General features: G+C 44.9%; 6 protein-coding genes across 6 annotated transcripts; 4 read left to right on the forward strand and 2 right to left on the reverse strand.

Annotated features, from left to right (window-relative positions):
• Positions 1–1,640: 1,640 nt before the first annotated feature.
• On the forward strand, positions 1,641–2,152 carry PADG_12051 (uncharacterized protein; the record flags this gene model as incomplete). The annotated part of the gene is made up of 2 exons (XM_010763617.1): positions 1,641–1,886; positions 1,982–2,152. The coding sequence occupies 2 exons, from the start codon at positions 1,641–1,643 to the stop codon at positions 2,150–2,152; spliced, it is 417 nt and encodes a 138-aa protein (XP_010761919.1).
• A 532-nt stretch (positions 2,153–2,684) lies between these two features.
• PADG_06179 (uncharacterized protein) lies at positions 2,685–3,162 on the reverse strand (the record flags this gene model as incomplete). Its single annotated transcript, XM_010763335.1, has 2 exons — positions 2,685–2,900; positions 3,112–3,162. The coding sequence occupies 2 exons, from the start codon at positions 3,160–3,162 to the stop codon at positions 2,685–2,687; spliced, it is 267 nt and encodes an 88-aa protein (XP_010761637.1).
• Positions 3,163–4,220: 1,058 nt separating this feature from the next.
• PADG_06180 (uncharacterized protein) lies at positions 4,221–7,378 on the forward strand (the record flags this gene model as incomplete). Its single annotated transcript, XM_010763495.1, has 7 exons — positions 4,221–4,305; positions 4,441–4,535; positions 4,614–4,726; positions 4,823–5,090; positions 5,179–6,146; positions 6,254–6,435; positions 6,495–7,378. The coding sequence occupies 7 exons, from the start codon at positions 4,221–4,223 to the stop codon at positions 7,376–7,378; spliced, it is 2,595 nt and encodes an 864-aa protein (XP_010761797.1).
• Positions 7,379–8,961: 1,583 nt separating this feature from the next.
• PADG_06181 (uncharacterized protein) lies at positions 8,962–10,134 on the reverse strand (the record flags this gene model as incomplete). Its single annotated transcript, XM_010763496.1, has 2 exons — positions 8,962–9,757; positions 9,851–10,134. 2 exons carry the CDS (start codon positions 10,132–10,134, stop codon positions 8,962–8,964), a joined length of 1,080 nt encoding a protein of 359 aa, XP_010761798.1.
• Positions 10,135–10,442: 308 nt separating this feature from the next.
• Positions 10,443–11,015, forward strand: PADG_12052 (uncharacterized protein; the record flags this gene model as incomplete). The annotated part of the gene is made up of 2 exons (XM_010763618.1): positions 10,443–10,579; positions 10,808–11,015. 2 exons carry the CDS (start codon positions 10,443–10,445, stop codon positions 11,013–11,015), a joined length of 345 nt encoding a protein of 114 aa, XP_010761920.1.
• A 2,144-nt stretch (positions 11,016–13,159) lies between these two features.
• PADG_06182 (uncharacterized protein) lies at positions 13,160–15,546 on the forward strand (the record flags this gene model as incomplete). Its single annotated transcript, XM_010763336.1, has 7 exons — positions 13,160–13,280; positions 13,523–13,604; positions 13,689–14,014; positions 14,073–14,611; positions 14,689–15,159; positions 15,233–15,365; positions 15,446–15,546. The coding sequence occupies 7 exons, from the start codon at positions 13,160–13,162 to the stop codon at positions 15,544–15,546; spliced, it is 1,773 nt and encodes a 590-aa protein (XP_010761638.1).
• Between the last annotated feature and the right edge of the window lie 9,729 nt (positions 15,547–25,275).

The raw sequence follows: 25,275 nt of genomic DNA on the forward strand, positions 1-25,275 counted from the left end.
TTAAAATTTAATTTAAGATATATTAAAGTTATAACTATAAAATAATTATATATAATTTATAAATTTTTAATTTTAATTTTATAATTAAGATTTAATAAAAAACTATAAAAAAAATAAATTTTTTATTTTATTAAAATTTATAAAATTAAATATAAACTACTTTATTTAAATAAAAATAAATATTTTGAAAATTTAATTTTTTTTTAATTTAATAAAATATATATAATAATTAACTAGTAAAAAATTAATTATTAAACTTAAATATAAAATTATTAATAAATATTTTTATTAATAAAATCTTTTAATATATATATATATATATATATATATATATATTTAAAAATTATAAAATATTAATAAAAAAACTCTTTAATAATTATTTAAATAAATTTAAAAAATATTTAATAATAAGTTTAACTTTAACTTACTTTAAAATATATTTAAAGTATAATTTATACTTTTAAAATTTTAAAAAAATATAATATTTTTAATATTAATTTAATTATAATTTAAAATATCTTAATAAATAAAATTAAACTTTAATAAAAAATTTATTTAATATATAAAATATAAAATAAATATAAAAATAAAAATATTTTAATAAAATAAAAGAAAAAATCTTTTTTTCAATAATATAATTAAAATTTAAATATAATTTTTATAATTCAATTAAAAATTTTAAATTTTATTAATAAATTATTTATTATATAATAATATTAGAAAAATTTAAAAAAAAAATATTTTATTAATTAATGAAATATTTTTTTTCTCTTAATTATTATTATTTTCTTTATTATTAAGTTGTTAAAATATATATATATATATATTATTATTATCACTTTTTTTATTATAAATTTATTATTAAATATTAAAATTATTAATAATTTTTTTAAATAATATAAATATTTCTTTTATTATATTATTTTATTTTACTACTTGATTTATTTATATCTATTTTTTTTCTTTTTATAAATATTTATTAAATTAAATACATATAATTATAATTTCTTTAATATATATATATATATATTTATTTAAATACTATATTATTCTGAGATAAAACTATATAGTTATATATTTAAACTGTATATATATATCAGATTTATAAGAAAAGAATCTAGTGTAATTAGATAAATATTTTAGTTATTAACTATATATACTAAATATCTTCACTGAGTTAGTCAAAGGGATGCTATATTTAAAAGACAAAACAAGAGCAGTTCACACTATCAATACACTGAATCTTCATTAGGTTCCATCATCTGAGTTATATTGTGCATCTTGAAGTGTTTCAATCATGTTTCAGGATAGATTGAAATTGGATTTCTTCCGCTGTCCACCATCTGAAAAGACAAGGCGCCATAATCAGTTGACGCAAGGGATCAAGAATTGATAATACAGAGTAAAATAATCTTCTGTAATTTAAAGAAAGTCCTCTTCCCCACTTATCAATTCTTGCTTCGCAGCCGCCGCCAGTTCTTCAGTACTCATATAATTCCATTTCTCAAACCCGTTCGACAGTGCTCCCCTTCCCTGGGCCTTCATAGTGAATGCATATTCAGAACAGAACCCAGAAGAACAACTGTTGAGCTCGTGGATCCAACACCGTTTCCGAAGAAGTCGGAAGTGGCATGTTCGTAATGTTCCCTCCAGAGCTGCCTGGACCAGACCTCCGAAAAATATGCTCAGCTTGGATAGAAAGTAGGGCTGATCACCAATTGTTGGCCACTCCTGCCCGAGCACGCGGAGCTAACATCTCCACCAGACCCCTCCTCGACCTTATCAAAATAGCATTTGAGCCCATCGTCCATGACATCTGTGACTGGGACAAGGAAACTGTGACTGGGATATTGGAAGAGATGCATTTCAATTTTCGGAGCAGTTATGTATTACATAGATTGTCAGAGATGAATAAAGTGTTTGAGAATTAAATATACTCGCAGCCCACAACGCAGAGGTATGAAGATAATAAACACGGTAGTTGAAAAGTAAAAACCACATCGTCGCCGGTCGCACGTCTCAGTCTTGCAGCAGATTAAGCCCATCAAATGGGCAGATGTTGATGAAATCGTCACGCCTCCTTGCCTCTCAAGGGAAGGCCCTGGGCCAGCTCTGGTGGACAAAGGATCCATTTCACAATATCACGAACTAAAGGCTTGTTATGGCAGGACATGCTGAGATCATAGGAACGTCTCAGCGAACTTGTCAGTGTGGGGTTTGGTCAGACGGGTCGCAGGTTGCCTGGACCACACACACTTTCCCAACCATAAAGGACACGACTGTGGCCTAGATGGATATCAGCATTCGCATGTCAGAGTATCCCCTTCATCTGTCCAAAGTAATACCTCACTAGCGGCCGTATTGGGTGATAATTAGCTGCGAAACAGGCCAGTTTCAGAGACTGCCTACCTCTCCTTGCCAATCAGCCCGTAGTGTAAATTTACACGCTGATAAAAGAGATGCTACTTTGCACGAGTTAACTTGGACAAGGGAAAGCAAGGAGAACACGACGGTGACCATTGGCTACCAAGCGTCAACCTAGCACAGAAAACAATGGGCCCACAAACCTGTTATAAAAAAGGTTACTGAACATGAAACAGGGCAAGCTGAGTCGAGCAAAAAAATAGTGCAACTTCACTTGCTCTTGTTCCCCGCGTGAGATGTCAACTCGATTTATCAAGCTATCAATCGTTATATCCATCCAACCGGACCAACCGTCGTCCATGAGCGGGGGACCAGAGATATTCACTGGTATCAGGATGGCTGATCCTCGCGGAGCTCTGGAAGGCCTTTTCAAGAGCTAGAGGCGTTATAGAATCAACCTTTTCAGCTGTGGCATCCTTACAGACGACTTTCGAGCCTTCTGTTCTTTGCAAAAGTTCGAAGGAGAATACGTCAGGCTGGTCGGACCAGTAACTACTGATTGAACAGCTTCGGCATCAGATCGCTGAACTCCTGCGCATTCAAGAGGGGGGCTTGTACGTGATTGGCCCCATCGTAAATGGTTGACATACGTCCAGATGCAGATGTCGATGCTGGTGATGCTGTTTTGATTCGCTATAAAGCTGATGTTAAGATAAAAGGTTGAGAAATAAGTTAGTGCAAAAGCACCTCAGTTTTGGACTCTTCATCATTTTTCAGCGTAAATACTTGGGGGGACATCCTCATGTTGTTGCTATAGTTTAAATATCATTCCTACACCATGCCCCATGTTTTTTCATGCCTTTCCATTTCGCATTCCTACCCAGCACATTTCCTTGCTGTTTATGTTCTTAAGCCCAAATTCGTATAACCAATTAGTTAACTACTTCCCGCCTCCCCGTTTGAGCTGTATGGTGCGTTCCACCCCCGTTTTTCCTCATCAGCCTGCCACCATGTCATATACTTTCTTCCCGTGTCGAAATAACTACCTGGGCCTGAAGATGGACTTTCCGCAGGTGGACTAAAGGGTCTCCGTGGTGCAATATCCCATGCGAAGTAGACGTATGTAGGCTCATACAAGTCCATATGTTTGATTGCCTCGAGATACCAGTTTAACGCAAATACTAGCAGCCATCAGAATTGCTTTGAAGCCAGCTGGGTCCGGATAAACCCGTTTCCGATAGTTATTTAGCACCATGTAGTAAAAATGCGCTGCTGATTGGCCAAGTCCACGCTCAAAACGAACCAACACCGGAAATTGTTTGATATTCGGCCTCGAAATCAAGATTAACTTCAAACCAAACCAACATCGACTGGGTTTCTTTGTCCTCGGGAGAAAGAACGAGCTTAACTACCCCCTTCTCCAAGTCCTTTTAATCTCTCTCTACTATTCTCTGGCGTTCACGGTCTACTAGGCGCTTGCGGCTTCTACGGAGCAGACACTGACGGGAAAGAAAAAAGGGGCGACAGTGGACGGTAGTGATTGTCCTGTTGGTCGGGACTAGCAGCTAGCCAGCGGTAGTTCGGTAGATCGATTCATTGGTTCGATCAATTCTGTGTGTTGGTTGGGATATTGCGCATTCCCCGTTGCGGATTTTAACAAAGTCTTCAGACGTCGAGCCTTAGAAACGCCTTTGGTTCTTGAGTTCCTGCCGGAGTGGATCAATCTCCAAAGGGATTTTCCGAAGAGCTCTTTGCGGCTGTTGACGGAAGGATTAATAAATTGATACTGCGAGGTGCAGGAGGCTGGAATAGGCCGAAACGTAAGAGCAAGCAAAGACAAAGCGAAAGGTGGCATAATGGTGGACCATGAATCTCGCGGCAGCGGAGGCGGTGGCCACGGACCTCGGGGAGGACATAACCAGAGAAAAAGACGGTATAGAGGTGCGTATTTTCTTTCGTTTTCAAAGTTCATATCGTGCCATGTCGTGAACCAGCTAGCAGCTTTCCTTTCTACAACGAAGGATTATCCTTTCGCGGGACTTTGTTGGCTAATTCGAATTCGAATTGTATTTCTAGATGACGATGACTACGATCGCAGACAGCAGCGGAGGAGGTATGAGGAGCCCCTTGCGGTGACTGTGCGGAAACAATTGGCTACAATTGCGGAGTCGGTAAGGAATCTAATTTCCTATGCTGCCGATGGTGGTTTGAGATGGATGAATGGCTGGAGACTAATTTGATTATGGTAGGCTGTAAGGAAGGCCGAGGACGACGTGGCCCAGATCGCGAAGACGGTGTCAGAGCACTATGGGGATGAGGATCCGGAGGTTAAGAATACGTTTGTGACGCTTGTTTTGCAGCTGTACGTGGTGTATTCGTGATATATATATATATATATATACCCCTTTTGCTCATCAAAGCGCGCAGAGTATACTAACACAAGAAAACGATACTGCAGAATCGGCGAGCAACCGCTCAAGATCCCCTTTGTCGCCGCCACGGTGCTCACCGCAAACACCATGAAGCCGGAGCTGGCAGCGGAGGTGTTGAAAAAGGTCGGAGAAATTGCACAGTCACACATCAAGGCTGGTAACTGGCGCGATGTCAAGCTTGTGTTGCGGTTTCTGGCCTGCTTGCAGGGTTTGTTTGAAGGCGAAGGCATCTTCCCGCTGCTGGAAGAGTTGTTTTCGCGCGCTGTTGATTTGCAAACAGCTTCTTCGGAAGATGTAGGTGCATGGCTGTTTCTCGTTATGGGGATGATGGGTCTCCCGTCTCTGTGGTTGAATATCGATGCTGATTTGACTCATTTTATAGTCCCTGGGATTGGAACTTGTGAAGATCATTCTTTTCACTATTCCTTATATCATGTCATCTTCTGCTTCTGGCTTCGAGGCTCAAGCTTCTGCCCTCCTGGAGAAAACGGATATCATCGCCTCGACACCGCATACGCTAGAAGAATTGGTTGATCCCTTCCCGTCTAACGAAGGAAATGAGGAGAACAGAATGAGCGTCATCGGCCTCTTGCAGAAGCAGCTCCAAGATGAAGCAAAACAAGGCTGGGAGCTTTTTTGTATACCACGACCATGGACTGGGTTGATTCCCGCCAACAAACCCAGAGAAAGCGAAAATGAAGAAAATGCAGAGGCAAAAGAAGGGGAAGAACAAAACGAAGAAACTCAAGACCCTTTCAAAACCGCAACCAAGCACATATTTCCCACCATCGCCGTTCCCAACCCAGTCCCCAACGGGCCCAAACCCATCTTCCCAGACGTCTATTTCTCCGTCTACCTAGACCAAGACCTGGAAACTGTCCCACCCATCACAGACGTTGCGGCCTCTTTGCTGCGTGACGCTCTGGCCGACACAATCGATATGCTAGACTTCAACCGCATCGCAACGGCCAAATTCCTCATTGACGTCGATTGCTACTTTGCGCCCAGCACCTTCATCAAGCGCGCGACGCCCTTTGACAAGATCCGGGACGCCGTCAATGCGGGAGTCGGCGATCGCTCGACCTGGAAGCCCGAAGATGTTGCCGTCGACGCGGTATTTTCGCTTCTTTTCCAACTACCCTCAGCTGAGCATAAGCTTGTCTACTACCATTCTGTCCTCACGGAAGCATGCAAGATTGCGCCTGCTGCTATTGCGCCGAGTTTGGGGAGGGCGATTCGTTTCTTGTACAGGAATGTTGAGCGGATGGATTTAGCGCTTTCGTATAGGTTTTTGGATTGGTTTGCGCATCATTTGAGTAATTTTGGGTTTACGTGGAAGTGGACTGAATGGTAAGTGGCATGTTTCCTTCTCGGGGGCATTTATAAAGGGGGGATTTAATCTGAGAATCCATTTTGTTGTATTCTTCTATTACAGTATGCTGACATTTACCTTAAAGGGTTGATGATGTCGAATTGCCAGCAATCCACCCCAAGAAATCGTTTATCTGTGGTGCCTTGGATAAGGAGATCCGACTTAGCTTTGCGCAGCGTATCAAGGGAACCCTACCAGAGCCTTACCAGGCCTTAATCTCCGAGAACAAAGAGAAGGACACGCCTGATTTCAAATACTCCCTCGAAAGTAAGTGTTCACTCTGCATTTTGTCTTGCCACACTCGCCCTCACTAACAATACACACAGCAACCCCCTACGCCACCGAAGCGCAAGAAATCATGCAACTTATCCGCAAAAAAGCGACTGACGCGGACCTCCAACCTCACATCCAAGCCATCGAACAGCAAGCAGCAGCATCGGGCGTCACAGATCCCCTAATCCCTTCAACAGACGCCTTCGTAACCTCCATCTGCTACGTAGGCTCCAAATCCCTCTCCCACGTCCTCTCCTGCATCGAGCGGAGTAAAGAACGCCTGCTATCCATCGGCCCCCAATCCCCGGCCGCCCGCCGGCAAATCATCACCTCCGTCCTCGAGTACTGGGCCGACCAGCCCGGCATAGGCGTGAACATCATCGACAAGTTGCTGAACTACGCCATCCTCACGCCGTTGTCTGTCATAGAGTGGGCGCTTGTGGATCACATCGATGGCGGAGCGGCGCTGGCTAAGGCTCATGTGTATGAGATGGTTGCCGCGACGATGGGCAAGGTTACGAATCGGATAAGACAGATTGTGGCTGCAAGGGTGCAACTGGGTCTTGTTGAGCCGCAGTTGTCTGTTATTGATGAGACGTTGAGGAAGGAGAGAGGGGACGTTGGGGTTATGTTTGATGTTATTGAGGGGGCGCTTGTGGGTGTTGTTGGCGGTGCTGGGGCTGGTGATGGGATGCAGGGGAATGGGGCAATGGAAGGGGAGGGTGGGATTATTCCGGAGTGGGGGAGGAGGTGGTTGAGGGTTTTCAGGCGGATGAAGGCGGTTGAGGAGGCTTTTTTTACGGAGGCGATGACAAGGGCGGTGCCTGTTGGGACGATGCCACCCGTGCAGCAACAGCAGGTTGAAGAGGTTTCGGCACCGGCTGAAGCTGAGGCTGCTGCTGTGGAAAATAACACTGAGATGGCCGATGTCGAGTAAGTGAGGGGGCATAAACCTATATTCTGAACTTGATATTGTAAGAGGTTTGATATGAGCAAAAATTCAATTTTTGTATTCTGATAATTTTCTTTCCTAACTCTTTGTACTCTACCGTACCATGTGCCAATTTTTTTTTTTTTTCTTTTCTCTTACATTCTCTGGATTTAATATTGATTGGCAATTTCTTTTGAAACTAGTGTCACTTTTGAAAATTTCTTTTCCACTTGACTATATTTTAAAATGCGTGAAAAGCACATATCAATTCACGAAGTTGCAGACTCCACCTAGGGATTCATGCCTTGTCTCCTTCTCTTCACCCCGTTTCCCCCTTGCTATATAGCTTTCAGGTCGTTTTCTTTCAAAGCAAACTACGCCAAATAACCAGGAACCTCTCCGCCTAAAGGAGATGTACCTTCAAAGAATATCCCAAGCAAAGATCAATTCCTGATATAAATACGATTCTGCCTCATCGAACAGTGCGAGAGAGGGGAATATTATCTAGTTTGAAATAAAAAACCCACTTCAACTCTTATGGAAAGGATTACTTCTTTTCATTCTTAATTGCTGCCATCAACGTTAACCTATAGAAGTACACAATAAATAATCTGTCTTCTGATCGATGAAAGGTATTAAAACATATAGGAATGATGAAGAAACAAGAGGAAAGGGGGTAAATCTCAGTAGGGATGTAAAAAAGGAGACAAAAAAAGCTATGGAAATGACAAGAAGGAAGAAAGAAAGAAGAAAGTAAGAAAGAAGAAAGTTAGTAAGAACAGAAGAACAGAAGAACAGAAGAACAGAAGAACAGAAATCAAATAGACAATCATCTTTCACAAGTCATCTATTGGCCACATCCACATCCATCATCACATCTATTGTTAGCAATAAGGTTAAAAGTATAAAGTAACTTCCCCTCCAGCATTTAACATCTCACTCCCCACTCTCACCTTCGATACGCTCAATCACATATCCATACCACCCCAATCACAACCACAACCAAAATTCAACACCAATCATCAAACAGAACAAATACCTAGAAAAGAAACACCGAAACTCCTCCAATCGAAGTCTGCAGTGAGTGGGTGAAAAGGGGGAAAGAGGTGAGACAAAGGAAGAGGGCCAGTCTCGGGAAGAAGCAAGAAAAATGTACATAAAAAGTGGGAAGCTGGTGGGAATCCGTGTGCGTTTGACTGTCCGGGAGCCATAGATTGTTGGTATAGGGAAGCAACGGCGGTACAGGGCGAAGGAGGGAGGTTTTCAGAGCCACTGGGGCCAAAATCGGAGACCATCTCTTCCATGGGTTGTTTTTGATTCTCCCTATTTTTGGCTCGAATGGGAGTTTCCATTGGGATTCAGAATGATGCGAAATGCGAAATGAGAACGAGCGGAAACACGGCCAAAATCTTTGACTCAAATCCCACCCCCCAAATTACTAAAACAAGGAGAGGAATATATACCGTCCCGGTCCCATCCATCCAATATTAAATATCTCCTCCCCTTTCAACATAAACACCATCATCATCACGACGAAAACACAGTCCAGTAGGATATTGTCAAAACGGAAAACAAGAGAGAAAACCGCCCTACATCGTCTTCTTACTTTCCTGAACGTCACCCCCATCATACGTCCTATCATCATTACCCTCCACAGCCTTAACAACCCTCTCCATCTCCCTCGCCTGCCTCTCCCACTCCTCCTTCACCAACTTCGTCTCCTTATGAAAAAGCTCTTTATTTGGCTTCCGATAACTGCCCCCCAGCCGGTCCCACAGTGTCGTAAACTGCCCGTAGTTGTAGTTGAAATACAAATGGTGCATGGTATGGCATGCCGCTCCGTTGATTAACGGGGAGTTGGCGACGTACTCGCCGTCGTGGATGAGGATGGTCCAAATATTGATGGTGACAAAGAGGAAGACCGAGGCGAATTTCTGCAAGGGGAAGATGAAAGGGAAGATGTGGTAGGGGAGGCCTTGGGCGTAGCCATCCAACGGGTGGAAGGCGTGCGAGGCGTATGGGGTTGGCATGATCCATTTGTGGTGTGGTTTGTGGAGGCGTTTGTAGAGTAAGGGGTGGTGGAGGCCACGGTGGATCCAGTAGATAAAGAAGTCGGTGAAGAGGATGAAGAAGGGGAATTGGAGGTAGTTGTAAAGGGGGAAGGGGGCGTCAGAAAGATTGTCGTATAGTTTTGCGTAGCCACGGACTTCGAGAAGGAAGATGGGGGCGGTGAGGACGGCCATTAAGGGGAGGGAAATGGAGGTTTGTTTTATTTCCATTCGGATTTGGTTTTTGAGGTATTTGGGGTGGTTGAAGGTTGATTTGTCGAAGACGAAGATGTAGGAGAGGGTGGCGAAGATGAAGTAGATGATTAGGCCGAAGATCCTATTTTTTTTTTTTTTTTTTTTAATGTGTGAGTAAAAAAGGTAAGGCCAATGGTTTGTTTTTGATGGGGATGGTGGTGATGTATATACATACCAAGTGATGAGATACAGAGTCAATCCCTGCCTGAATATATTATCTCTCTGCAGCGAGGACATGTATGCGTACTTGGAGGGTTGCAGGCTGAAATACGAGGATGAGGGCTGGTATACATATTCTCCGGCACTGGCGAAGATAGAGCCCGTTACATTGGCGCCATTGCTGATGGTTGGGGATAGGGGCGCACCACCAGCCGCGCCGGCAGCACCCTTTGCAGGCGCAAAAGTAGCGTAGAGGTAGTCAAAGACGAGCGTATCGAAGATCTCCAGCACCACATCCATGGCTGGCAGAGGGATTTTGGATTCTCTCTTGTAATTCTACTACTTTCTTAAATTTTTTTTTTTTGTAGTTTGTTGAGGGAAAGAAGCTGGCCTCGAATGAGGCTATCTTCAATTGGGTTTGCCAACCTGCTGTCAAGCCGTTGTCAATCCAGTTGGATTGGGCAGTTGAATGAGTTGAATGTATCTGTCGGTGACAAAGAGCGTCAAAAGAAATAAGAAGAAGAAGAAGAAGAAGAAGAAGAAGAAGGTACGAGAGGATTTGATGTGACAGCAACTCAAGCAGAGGGTACGAGCGATTTGGGCGGAGGATGAACAGCAATTGGATATACGAGGAATCAGGAGAAGTTCAGGAGATTGAAAAACTGTGCTGGTTGGTAGGTACCAAGCTTGCTGTTTGGAGGGTCGAAACGCGCTTGGCCCTTTGTATTGGCCCGAGGCGAGTCAGGTGAGTCGGAGTCGACTGGAGCCGGGACGTATTAGGTAAGCCGCGTTATCTTATCAATCTCATCTGTCAACTGACTATGCTGGGTTACAGGTTGCGCCGCGCCAAGAGTTTGAATCATCTGGCAGGTTTGGAGGAGGTGCATGGTTGAGGGTAAGCTCTTGAAGAAACCAGACAATCTCTGAAGTTACCGTGAGTTGTCAAAGAGTGTTAAACTTTTTTGGACAACAGCACGCACTGTGGCACGATTCGGTTCCCCAAGGGTGGATCTGATGAAAAGTCTGCTTACCCAGAATACCCAGGTAGGCTGCATTGTACAACTAAAAGCAGCCCGGGGGGGAGGGGGGGTGGTGGTGGTGATGATGATGATGATGATGATGATGATGATGAAGCTGACGATGACGATGATGGAGAAGGGGATATGCTACTAAGCAGCTAGATATTTACTCTCGAATTCGACAGACGATGATTTTGCTGAGAGACAGAAGAGAGAAGAGATCTGATCCGGAAATAATAGAGTTCAGATTCTAAAAGGGACACCAGACGACAGAGAGACAGACATAAGCCAAGCCACGCCACGCCACGCCACGCCACCTCCCCCACCTCCCCACCCCCCCCCGCTCTCTCCGTTCTCTCAATCTACGGATATTGTAGGTTCTACGGAGTAACGGAGTAATTATGTATAATATTGTGTATCAGCGGTGAGCGATCAACCCCCTTTTCCCCGTGGTTGTCAATGGGGGGCCCAGCAAAGGGAGAGAGAGGAACAAAACTCAATGAGAACGGCTCGGCCGTTGTCCAGACTTTTGGAGGTCGGGGGGTGTGGCTGGGTGGTGGCTGGTGTGGCAGGCTTCAACGACCAAAGCGCTTAATATCAGCAAGAACCCTTTAGATGCAGGCGGCGAATGGTCTTCTTTGTAATGCGGTTTATGTAGACGGTGAAAATATGCATGTGGTTGCATGTCGGTGCATGTTTGGTGCATGTAGTGCAGGTATGCAGGTATTTGAGGTATTGTGTGTATCAACCAAAAGGACGTCGGGTGGACCTTGGCTGGTAGGTAGGGGATATAAAAATAAGTCTCTGCAAATTTTAGTCAAAACACAGGGTGTGAAATCGGGAACCCTTGTCGCTGTAGGGTAGGATTGATCTGAAAATATGTGCGCTGCATTTATGGAAAACAATCTTGTTGTATCCGTTCAAAAAACAAACGTAAACTGTGATACGCTCTTCTAAAAAAAAAAAAAAAAAAAAAACCCCTTGGTTCATCGTTCATGCCAGAGTCATCGGGTGGTTGCGTACATCCAATATCTATTTAGTCTACCTGTACGACCCCCCAAACCAACAGCGCGAGAAGTGGATCTCTCCCACTTCTCCATACCCCGTACTGATTGAGTGGAGTTGAGTTGATCATTCAGCGTAGAGATATCGTATGTATATACCCTTCTTATATGGGTCGCGGAAAAGAAGAGACTGGTAGCTTAGTTAGTTATCTAGATAGATACAGACGCAAAATAAAAAGTTAAAAGTCAAACTCAAGCAAGTACCTTAGATCCAACCTTGGGTCTGGGAATATTTATTCTCCTTTTTCCCCTTTCTCCTTTTCTCCCTCATCAAAAGTGAAGTTAAAACGGTCAGTAAGCTTTCGTTAGTACTTATTAGCAGTTTTGTTAGCTGTAGTAGTTTAGTCTCGGCTAATACAGAGTATAATGCTATCTAACTTTTCTATCCGTGTCTCCACCCGCTCAAAGAAACAGAGAAGCAACAGTACAAAGTAGCCTGCAGAAAATAATAACCACCTCTTTTATAGCCTACCTTGGGCCAGAGTCTGAGCCTCCTCCTCATTCATTTCAATTCCAGGTTCAAACGCCACAACTAGGTACAGGACTACCGTTGCTGTTAATGTTGTTGTGATCGGGTGCCACTGAGGGAGTATCCATATTCCCCTTGTGGTGATAGTCAGCCCATCTTTTCTTTCTCCTTCTTCTTCCAACTTTCCTGTCTTCTCTTCTTCCCTCTCATCTTATCACATCCACCGCCACTAACCGCCGACATCATCATTTCAACAGTTGTTGCCAATTACCCTATTTGCTCCCTCTCTTCCTGGTTTTTGTTTTTTGTTTTATTTTGTTTTTTATTTTATATATTTTTTTGGGGGGTGGTTGTCTGTCTCATCATTCTTTCTTTCTCCCCAGTCTCTGCTGCTGCCAAACTTCGCTTCTGGCGGCAATTTTTCAGCCTCATCTCCCGTTTAGGTAAGCTTCCCCCCCCTCTCTAACGGCGAGCCCAACAACGCTTGTGCAATTCCAACCTCATCCAGAACAAACAAGCATCAACAACCACCACAACTACTGCCACTACCATCGGCTATTCGACATAATCCCATCTAAACTCCCTCTCCCTAATCTACTTCTTACCGTCCCGTCTCCCTCCACGCTTCTCACTGGCACGAAACAACTAACCCGTTCAACCCAGCCTACCAACTACCGCAGCTCTCTTCCTGTCTTCCTTTCAGACAGTGCAACTCAAATAATCAACATAACTTCTTACCTTAGGCCAGCCTCGCCCTCAAGGCTTGTGCCAACATGTATAACCCACACCGTGGTATGGTTACTGCTCCAAACTCACGATTGACAGAGCTGCTCGATCAGCTGCGCCAGGAGTATGAGAACCAGTCGCGGAATACCGGCGAGTTTGAACATCAACGTGTGTTCCCCCCCCTCCCCCTCTTTCTTTCTTCCTTCCTTCCTTCCTTTTTCTTCTTCTTATAATACCCTCCCAACCCTTATCTCGGAAACAGGTGTAGCCATCTCTCTGTCATGTCTGCAATTACAATAGACGCAACGTGCATATGAACGCATGGTTTTGCGCCCGATGTTGTCATCAAATACCCCCTTTTTGCACACTGTTAACCGTTCACTGACAAACTTTTGCATTTGCATTCACAGTCACGGGCCAACTCCAGGAGATGGAGATGATCAGACAGAAAGTGTACCAGCTGGAGCAGGCGCAGATAAAAATGAAGCAAGAGTACGTCTTCGGCTCTTATTTATAATCCTCATAAATGATCTCGAGTGAGAGTGTTTGCTAACTGTCTCTGCACTTGCTTTCAAGATACGAGGCTGAAATCCGCACTCTTCGAATGGAACTCGAATCTCGTGGCGTGCATCTCCCCCAGTCTCACATTGGTGGTCCCCCAACACATGCTGGGCCTTCTCAAGCTCCTCCTCCCGCGCTTGGACATGGCCCTGCCAATCTGTTTGGCGGCATCATGACCAACCCAGGAGGTGGAGCTCCAGCCCTTGCGCCCCCTCCTCCTCCACAGGACCAGCAACAACCGCCCCAGCACGCTCTTCAGCAACCCGGTTCTGGCGCCCAAGGCCCTCCTCAACCACAGCAAGGTGCCTTTGGAGGGTATCAGCCTGCCTCTGCAGTTAACGGTATGTCCCAACGTCACAAAATATGGGAAAAGCAAAATTCTGATCAAAACTGTTATAGGTTATGGACCTCCACCTCCCGCTCCAACCTCGTCCCCAGGCCCTGGAAAAGGCAGAGCCAGTCGCGCACCTCCCGGTCCAGCCACCCCCCAACAGAACCATCAAGTCGCCTATCCCGACACTCGTGCATCCCCTCAGATGCCCCGCCCCACTCCTCCTGGCCAGCAACTGAGCTATCGCGTAGGAAACACACTCGCAGACCTGGATCCTGACAAGTTGCCCCCCAGCCAAAAGCGCGAAGGTTCTGATTGGTACGCCGTTTTCAACCCGGAGGTTCCTCGTTTGCTGGATGTCGACCTTGTCCACCATCTCGTTCATGACAGTGTAGTTTGTTGTGTTAGGTTCAGCAATGATGGGAAATTTGTTGCTACGGGCTGCAATCGCTCTGCGCAGATCTTTGACGTTCAGAGTGGACAGCTTGTCACCTCTTTGCAAGATGATTCTGTTCTTGATAAGGAAGGGGACCTTTATATCCGTAGCGTCTGCTTTAGTCCAGATGGGAGATACCTTGCTACTGGTGCAGAAGATAAACAGATTAGAGTAAGGACATCCCTTGTTCTTTTTCTTTCTGCTATTTATATATTGTTTCCATTCCACCAACTAACCTCCACCTACAGGTCTGGGATATCCAAAAACGCACCATAAAACACATCTTCTCCGGCCACGAACAAGATATCTACTCTCTCGACTTCGCCCGCAATGGCCGCTACATTGCCTCCGGCTCCGGCGACAAAACCGTCCGCCTCTGGGACATCGTCGACGGCAAGCAGGAACTAATCCTCAGCATCGAAGATGGCGTTACTACCGTCGCCATATCTCCCGATGGCCGCTTCGTCGCTGCCGGTTCCCTCGATAAGAGTGTTCGGGTCTGGGATACGACGACTGGATATCTTATTGAGCGTCTTGAGAATCCGGATGGGCATATGGATAGTGTGTATTCTGTGGCGTTTGCGCCGAATGGGAGGGATCTTGTGTCGGGCAGTTTGGATAAGACTATTAAATTGTGGGAGTTGACGCCGCCTAGAGGGATGGTCCCTGGTTCTGGTCCTAAGGGTGGCAAGTGTGTTAGGACTTTTGAGGGGCATAAGGTGGGTTTCCCCTCTTTTTGTGTCAATTCAAGTTGATGAAGGCTGTAACTGACATATCTATGTTTCTTCGCAGGATTTTGTTCTTAGTGTCTGCTTGACACCCGATGGACGCTGGGTTATGAGTGGATCTAAGGATCGTGGCGTACAGTTCTGGGATCCAGCGACTGGGAATGCGCAGATGATGCTTCAGGGCCATAAGAATTCAGGTTCGTTATTCGTTTTTATTCTTTGTTTCTGCGGCCCCCCTCCTTTTGTCTCTCAAGCTAACCATATCCTCCTTCGTTAGTTATCTCCGTCGCACCCAGCCCAGTCGGCAACCTGTTTGCGACCGGAAGCGGAGACATGCGTGCTAGAATCTGGAGGTTAGTTTCAACCCTCAACGTTTGATATCATATATTTGCGTTTCTGTTCATCCTCGTTATCACCGCCGTCATCATATAATTCGCGCTCCCTTGCCCCTTCTACCATAGTTTGTCTTTGTATCCACTCTTATTTATTCTCCTTCATGTCCCAGTATACTAACGTCTACAAAACCTAACTCTCGACATGGGATTTACAGCTATTCCAATTGGGATCCCAGAAGGTCATAGGTTATGTTTAATTCACAAGCGGACGCAGGCACGCTCACGCATATGGCAGAACTTGCAAAACATGCAGTTGGGCATATATTTAAATATGCGCAACACGTAACTTTGCCAGAGGAAGGAAATAAAGGAGGAAACGGGCCAAGGGAAAGGGGAAAGGCGTTCTGTGGCTACTACATTTACCGGCTCTTGCGATTGATTGGTCTTGCAATTAATACTGATATGGAAACGGATGCCTGCTTTCTTCCAAATCGTTGCTATCGTCTTCCTCTTCTCCCTTTTTACTCCCGTCCTCTTCATTCTGGCGAATTGTATCATGCTCGTTGGAGAAAAAAATTGATTGAAAAAATTGTAAAACTGAAAAAAAAAAAGGAAAAAAGGAATGGTTTTATGAGGTTTGATTATGGTTACTTTCTCAATTTTTCTTCTCTCTTTTCTAATTTTCCTCTCCTCTTCTTTGAACACCTCCCCTTTTTGTTCTTCATGGTTCATGTATGGGGTGTTTCCATTCTATCAAAGTCTGTTGTTTACCTCCTTTTTTCATATGATTTTTTGATGAATTTTTCTTTCTTCCCTGTTTCATTTGGTGTTTCTTCTTTGCTTCTTGCCATTTTTCGAACTCCTGAATGACGGGAGGTTTTTATGGGGATTGGATGCAATGAGATGTTGGAGAAATTGTGAATAAATGCTCTTTTTTTTTTTTTTGGTTCCCTTCAAAAGAGGGCTTTGTCAGAGAGTGAGTGAGTGCTTCCATGCCGTGTCAAACAAAGTCTAGTTGAAATAAAGATTTCGTTGATCCTTGCTATTCTTGTCGTCCCTTTTTTTAATTTTTCGCCATGTCATGGTTTAAGAGTTGTAGATTGCTGTGGAAGTGTTTTTTCAACGTCTTTATATTATTCTTCTGATAATTACTTTTACAGCATGCTTAATGAATCGTGTGAGACAGGCAGCATGCCTACAGATTGATTCATGCCACAGCAGCATACAGAGCGCGCGATCCAGGGCCACCCCACGTGTAGTTAAGCGAAAGCTCTCTCTGGATATAACCAACTACTTCGTGACCTGCTCCATCACGCTTTTTCTCTTTTCTTTTCTTTTCTTTTTCTTTTCTTTTTCTCTTTTTTCTTTTTCTTTTTTCTTTTTCTTTTTCTTTTTCTTTGGTTTTCCTTCTAGATCCTTACTCTTTCCACTTCGTTCTCGCCCTCTCCGGTAAGGACGTGTGGCATGGCAACCACTACACGATAAAACCGCGGGTTATTTTGAGAGTAAAAAAAGGGTAGAAGCTTTAGCCGTTCATTTTTGCCGGAAAACGGGGGAATTCCTAGCAGAGGAGAAGCAGCCACACGGTGGGGGGGCGTTGGGGTTCTGATATTCTCGAAAATTGGCTCTCGTTTCAAGTTATGAATATTCCCGTTTGGTGGGGGGGGGGGGGGGGGATTCTACGCAGCGAGGCTATTAATTATTTGAAACGGAAGAAACAGGGGACAGGGTATGGATGATAGTGGGTGGGGATATCCTGTTCAAACGCAAGTTGGATGGCACAGAAACGAGATAGCACCAAAAAGTCCCAAGGCCCAAGACTGGACTACCCCGCCTGCCCGCCTTGCAATAGCCACCTGTGATATGTACATACATAGAAGCAGAGGGGAGGGGCCCCGGGTGTAGATGGTATTCGTTTAACAGGTCGCAAACGGGATACAGACCGCCGCAAGAAAAACTCGGAGAAGCAGCAGCAGCAGCAGCATGGGTCGTGTGTGGTGCATCGAAAACTATTTCAGCAAGGGCCGCGGGTCGGTGGGAGAGGATACGATTGGATATGTCGGCATTAGGATGTGGTGTGTGGATGGATTTATTCCCTACAGGGAGCTCCGCGGGTGCAGGGGTCGGGGGAGAAGTCAACAGATGCTGGATTGCGGTTAGGGCAACATTGGGCCGTTTTCCTTCCCCCAACCCAACAACGGTATTTATTTCAGGATGTTGCGATGTTGCTGCATGAATACACAATTGGCGGGATGGAGGTTTCAAGTGTTGGCCTCGATTCCAGGCCAACCCCTGCTCTGTTGGTTAGGCTGGCATCAACTAATCATATGGTTGCTCGAGAGCAGAAGAGAGAGTTCGGCTCTCATCCCTTTCTTTACATTTTCTACCTTCTAGTTTTATTTTTATCATTTTTGGCTGTTGGAGAGTGGAACACGGTTTTAACCAACTTCCTCTCTTCTGACGTAAATTTGAAATCCCGGCACGGGCAAAGGTCTTGTGAGTGTGGTCTAGATATTTGTTTTGTGCTCAGTAACTTTCCTGCTTGAATTGTAGAATTGTCACAATTGAAATAAAAAACTCAAGTGTCAATGGAAATGATCATTTGCAGAAATGCAGAATTTCTGAGATGTAAAATGTAGAGAGAAGATGAACATCGAATAGAAGGCAAAGACTGAAACTTATCAAACATATAGAACATTTCTCCATGATGATTCAGTGATGAGAGCAGACTAGAGATTGACCAACATTTCACTGAACAAGCCCGGGTATATACATGTATATCTCTCTGCTGGATATCAAATTGACTGATGAATGGAATCACAGTTGAACATCTCACCCATTCAAGGTATGACTTGACCTCAAGCTCACTCAATGATTATCAAGCACAAGAAAAAAAAAAAAAAAAAAAAAAGGTCTGCTTAGTGCTTTTCTTCATGGGCTCCATTGCAGACAGAGTATAAGCTGGTGATCAAAGAGTTTTCGTATGAAGCTTAACCAAAGCCAGAGGCTGATGGGGCCAACCAATTCCAGAACTCGAGGAGCGGGTGCAATTTGTAGTTGTAGAGGTGCCGCACATACAGGTATATACAGAGCATGCATGTACAGCAGAAGACGGGACGATTAGGGGAATCAGAAAGAATTGAGGTTCTGCATGGTTCGGGAAGAGTGTCACTCGCAGCAGAATACAATGTAGAAATATACCACTCTCCTCTCGCCGAAAGACAGACCAGGCTTTTTCTTTCCCAGGTATCCAGCGGACATTGAAATTGAATTTGCGAAGACGGCTCTTTAACCACCCATAATAAATATTGTTCAAATGTCAAGAAAAAGCATAAACTCAGCGATACTTGCCCATCAGCTGCGGCGAAATTGCTGTATTTTTTTTTTTTTACTTATTTATTTATTTTATATAGTTCAACGTAGAGCTGCTCGTATTTAGCAACGCAATAGTCTCAGCGAATGGTGTGAATACTGGCGCCTGTGTTGTATATATTCCTTGTGAGATAATAGCTCAGATTGAAAATGGTTTGCAAAGTTGGTGAAGGTTGTGATAGTAACAAAAAAAAAAAAATACTCGGTAATAAAATGATTATGATCCCGGAGATAAACATTCAGCCCTGTTCATTCATTCTTCAGCCATCCACTGCCTGCTCCAGAGCATCCAATGCAATTATTTTCCAGGCTTACACCTGACCCATCCGATATTTTGGAAATTCCCGTACAGACATACATACATACATACATACATACATACATACATACATACATACATATATGTGCATTTGCCCTTGATAGCCAAGTAAGTGGTGGTGGGCACAACACATCTGCTGGCTTCTTCCTCACTATCCCCCCAGTTATTGAACAGCTTCACTGTCCAGCCTCCGATTTCCACCCGTCTAGTTTCTAGGATCTGGAGCAATAGCCTGCTAGCTCTTTTGAGGAAGTCCTTTCATGTGCTCCACATCCAGCGAATGGTTGAACCTGGAAGGCGACTGGGGCTACATTACTCCGTTGGCTGAACATATCAACGTGAGGGAAGACCAAAGGTTGGGCACCTACTCTTCGCCCTTTGCACGACAAGGGACGCGGATGTAGTACTGCATCCTGAATCAGTTGATTTATCGGATGGAGGAATCTCGATCGACGATCGATATTCTCGTAGCAGATGACCCATTTCTGATTTGGAGTTCGGCAGACTGGTCCCGCATGGGGAGACGGAGAGGTCACTTCCTATGTTGTAAGAATGGGTCGACTCGTCTTCAATCATTATTCCTAGGATCAAAGCACACTTGGTAAGCACAGGGACATAATCAGCCACTCGCAGCCATTGCGGTTGTCGATTTAGGAGTGGCGAGACGTGTGGTAAAAAGTTCACCAGGTCAGAGCAGTACAATGGGGCTAGGAGTCCTGGGATTTATTGGATGCGGACATGCTCTCTCCTGTCGGAGTATTATTGCTTTTTATTGGAATCCCTTTCTTTTTCTTTTTTCCTTGATCGGAGATCAATGATCTCAGTGATCTGGCGGGTATTTGGTGAAAAGGGACCTTGATCCTGGTGATTTACTCGCGTCCTTTTGAATACGGATCAAGTAGTTACCTGGGGAGACGAACTCTCGTCGTTAGAGCTTCAAGGGTTCGTTGGCAATCAAAATCCCCACTAAACTCAAGGGTATTATAGCTCTTGTCCTCCCTGGAATTTGGCGGCGACTGCGGTTGAAGAGCTCTAGTGCAGGTTGGATTGAAGGGCATTCAATGCTCATGAAACGGCGGGGAGGGGGGACGTACTGAGACCGCTTCCGTTGGACCCCATTTTTTTTTTTTCTTCTTCTTTTTCCCCGGACTTGAATAGCCAGGCCATTTTCCTTTTTCTCTTCTTCCATCGAGCAAGCTGATGCGGGTGCCAATAATGATAGCTCCGTTAGGCGGCAAATTTATAAGCGTCTTTCAATAACTAACTAACTAACTTAGTTATGGGCATTTGGGCCCCCCCGCCCGACGATTCCGGAGCCCAAGAAGCCGGACAACGTGCTTGTTTCTGACTGCAGATTATCAATAACCTTGATTTTTGCCCCTTGTATGAATAGAACAAGCCGACCACTAATAATCAAGTAAAGCCCGAGTCCTTGGCTGCTAATACTTTAATGATGGATACTTCACACTTCTCACTTTGTTGACACGCAGCACCACATTTGATGATTATCCGACATGAAAAAAGAATACTTAGATACGCCGCACAGGCAGATAGAACCATGTTGGGTCGTTCCTTGGGTCATTCCCCTTTGTGTCCTCCAAGTTGTGCCGTAATAAATAAGTTCATAATAAGCGGTAAATTTTACTCCTCTCGCTCAACTCTGTCATTGTGGCGTGCGCCACTGCATCGAACAGAGCAGAAAAGGAAAGGTAGCTAGCCCTAAAAGAAGCAAAACACAAAAATGAGAAAAAGAAAGCAGATGAGATTCAGATGAAGATCCCCCGAAAATTCCAGACGTATATGGGTTCGCACCTGTCCTTGTTCCCCCCGCTTCGATGAAGATTATTACGAAAATCCTGTCGTATCCAGTCTTCTCAGCTGATTTCGTAAAAGCGTAATAAGCTCCAAGACCTGGCAGATTCTAAGAGCAAATCCGTGGAGATCCAGCAACGGGAAGATAAAAACAAAGATGAGGGGAGGAAAAGAAAAAAAGGAAAAAGAAAAAAAAAAAGAAAATAGAAAAAGTAAAAAAGAAAAGAAAAGAAAAGAAAAAGAAAAAGAAAAAAAAGAAGAAACCAGCGGCCCAGCCAGTTGGTCACTTGTGTGCACGCACATGCCTGCATGCATTCATTGATTTGATCAGCTTGCCACCGAACCACAGGTTGGTGTTATTTTTCTCTTCCTCCTTCTTTTTCCTGCTTTTTCTCGGCAAGGTTTCCTTGGAAGGGGAGCGTGTGGTGAGCCGCTTTACCATTTCTCACCTCTAATCGCTGAAGGGCTTTCTCTCCCGAACCAATAATCCAAGCGGAGAGGATGGAGAATCGGCTCGCACCAACCACTAGCCTTGGAGATCAGTCACGCGGGTCTGCGAATAGTGTGGGAAACGACCCACCGGTGGTCCTGTTGAGAGATGTCCTTTTTTTTTTTTTCCTTTCTTTTTTAAATAAGGGGAGATGAAAGTTACGTGATGGTGAGAGCTCTCTGTCGATAGTTGTTGACGCCAATAGAGAGGCCCAGGGAGAATCAATGACGCATACATCCTGTAACGTCGTAAGGAACCTCGGAAATAGACAGACAATAGTTATCGACACCATAACTATTCATCAAAGTTACGAATGATGATGATGGTGGGGAATGCGATGTCAAATGGGGCTTCCTCCGATGGCACTATTAATATAGCCGTGCCTACTGTGAGGGCCCGGAAAGTTTAGGAGTGGATATCATCATATGAGACCCAGGAGTGACCGAACGTTTAGAATTAGATCCTCTATTGTCATGTTATCGGAAGTTGTGTGTGTGTGTGTGTGTGTGTGTGTGTGTGTGTGTGTGTGTGTGTGAATAGGGTGGTGGTATCTGGGACGTTGAAGTCGTTGACGCGATGAAAAACCTAGATGTATTTTTTTTTTTTGCCAGAAACCTTCAACTTTAGTTTCACACCTCAACACGCTGCTGGATGCGTAGCCTTCAAAATCGCGCACAGTCCACTGGGAGAATGGAACGGGCCGACCCATTTTTGCGACTGGAAAGGTTTGGTAATCGAGACAGGGCTGCTCTAAAGCTTGCTGGATGGAGTTCCAAGGTTGTCACCGTGTGTTAGTAAGTATGCTTTCAGGGCATGTTTTAACTGCCAAAAAAAAACACTCTCGCACAACCACAGTAATGCAGGCGGCCAGATTTTTGCTGTGCGATCATGGAACCTGCCAGTCTGCCCTTGGTAGCTTGGCCGTCTGCTCTGTTTGTGATGATGTGTTTTTTGAGATTGGACTGTCAGCATCGGCCATTAATAATCGCGTATTGTACCAGTTGGGTGGGTTTGGTTGGTGAACCATATCCAAGCCAGCCAACCAACCCCCCGGACTCAGCGGACTGGCGGTGTTGAATTAAAAAAAGAGGTCCTTTGTCATCTGGTTGGCTGGCTGCCATTTCGGACAACGGTCTTGCAATTCTACGGCCATTAAAAGGATATCTATGGAACGCCACCTGTGCCCAAGAGTACAGTGCACCGTACGTACATGGAGACTGGACAGTATTCTTCCCCCCCTCCCCCCCCCCCCGCCCGGGACAAAGTGGCCTGGATTGCTATTCGGAGGGAGGGCTGTTGCAGGGGAATCTGTCATTTTACCTGGAGATGTTCTACAGTTACGATTCTATGGTGACTCGGCAACATCAAATATCAAGATGATGACCGTCCTCGAAAGCCCTTGATCTCAGAGTTAGCGGGCGTTTTTTGAGGCAGCTAGACTCTTAAATTGTGCATCGTCTTGCAACCATATAGATCCCTGCATGTCCAGGGTAATTTTACTGCTGTATCAGATTTTGTCCACGGCAGCCCCACCCTTGTGAGCATCTGGTTTCCTCTGGGTGACGGAATTGTGTCTCTGCAGCGCCTAGCAGCCTAGCGAGTCACTCTTCTTCAAGCTTGGTCACACTAATATCTCCCACACAACCTCCCACGACGACGGAATCTCTTCTGATCGTCGCGAGATTGGTTGCGCCGCCTGGTGCTGCCGGGTACATGCTGTTCGATTATTGATCAGTCGGCACCCCCCCCAAGTCGTCAATCGTACTGCGTCAGGATCGAGAAATAATACCCACCGCTAGCAGGGGTGGTGTGCGTTTCCGACCACTGTCTCTGTCTCTCTGTGTGTGTGTGTGTGTGTGTGTGTGTGTGTGTGTGTGCAGATGCGAATGCTGAACCAAGCCCGTTCTGTCCCATTCCTCTCCAGACTTTCCGTGCCAGCAGTTGAGTGACTAGAAGGCGAGAACCAAGTGACGAATCAATTTTCGCATTGATGGATAGGCTTAACCCATTTAATACCGTGCATCTTGGCACAATCCAAATCCCGATACTTTTGAGTTCATTCCAGTCGATGGTCTTTTCTGGATCGGGATCGTCAAGTCTCAACCAGAAAAAGTGACAGGTCGCCTTCGAGCTGTTCGGTAGTAGTTGCAGACCAAAACCTCATCCCCCCCTCATCAATGGTGCCCGGAGACAGGAAAAATCAATGACGTATTATTATCTGATAATGAGTTCATGGATAATGGTAATTTAGCGATCGTGATGACATTATTCCATTTATCATTAACCAACTCACTATTATTATCCTGCTTATTATGATCGAATGGCGTAGTTCCAGCTGCTCCGCGGCCATTATGGTTGGTGTTGGTCGCGTTCCTGGCATGCCATTCTCCCAGGCCCTCCGCTACCAACTGAAGCTTCCGCCGATGGTTCGTCGTTGGCGTTTGTGCTGGCCACCTCTCCCGGGCTTGGTTTTCTGGCTTGCTTGCCCCCGCTGCTTGGCCCCCCCCCCCCCCCCCCCCAAACCGACGCTAAACCTGGCTGGCGTGGGAGGGAGTTCCTTGGAGTGTCCGGTCTGTCTGTTGGCTCTCCCAGGCCTTGAACCACTCTGGAGGGTGGCTGGCTTGGAGCTGCAAGCCTGCCAAACCCCCAGGCGGTCGTTGCACCCACTATTTTCTATCACCAGGTATATTTAACCAACTATGTACTGTACCGCTCAACATTTACAGCCTCGATCAAAGCTTCCTGGCTCTTCTTCCCTCACACGCTGCATCCCCCATCCCCCATCCCCCATCCCCCATCCCCATAAGCCCCGCTACTTGGGCGGGTCTGCTGCCGGCAGAGATTCCCCAATGCGCATACCATTCATTTACTGTGCTTACCTAGGTATTTTCCGTCGGTAACGACATCTCAGACCTTTTGCCCGCAGACAGCTACTTCGGGGCTTCCCTCCTTTGCCCTTTTTATCGGCCCAGTAAGCTATCAGGTTTTATGCTATAATTACCCCCAATAGCGTCCAGGGCCCCTGGAAAGCTAGTCGGGAAACCAACTGCGCTCCCCTGGCGTATCTTGCCTTTTACCCCCAACGCCGTTCTCCGCTTTTGCATCTGCCGATCGCCAGAATCGTTTATATATCTCTTATTTCCGGTTCCTTTCAACCTAGGTTGTTGTTTGCCTCTACAACACCTGGAACATCCGTTTGACTTGTGTTGACTCCTTCCAAATCGCCCCTGGGTTATTGATATACATACCCTGGGCATTTCTTCCCCACCCTTGTCGTTTGTTTACTGCTCCTTTTATTTTTTCCCACCAACGAGCCAGCCTCTGGCGATTGTCGGGGACTAATTGAGACCGCGGCGATTTCTTCTGCAGCTCTTAACCACCAGACGCACTTTTTTTTTTTTTTTTTTTTTCTTTCCACATTCGTTCGGCGTCTCTAGTAGATATAACACCTCTAATCCGCAAAGGACGTTTGAACACCAATCGCCACAGACAGTGGGAGTCGTCAGGAACAAGGTCCACCGGTGACGGCAAAAGAAACGATACGAAAAAAAAGCAAAGACGTGTTGCTTTTTGAAAAAAAAAAAAAAATTAAATAATAATAATAATAATAATAAAAAATCAAGATAAAAAAACCAAAAAAGAAATAAAGAAGAAGCAAAAAGAATAAAATAATAGAAAAAGAAACCAAGTTACACTATCTTTGTTTCAACTGACGTCTCAGGGTGTGTTGGCTGTCATTATCGTTGTTATTTTTCTCCGCTGGTCTTACGATCTGGAGA

This window comes from Paracoccidioides brasiliensis, assembly GCF_000150735.1.
Source record: "Paracoccidioides brasiliensis Pb18 unplaced genomic scaffold supercont2.8, whole genome shotgun sequence".
In the NCBI taxonomy this organism is placed as follows: domain Eukaryota; kingdom Fungi; phylum Ascomycota; class Eurotiomycetes; order Onygenales; family Ajellomycetaceae; genus Paracoccidioides; species Paracoccidioides brasiliensis.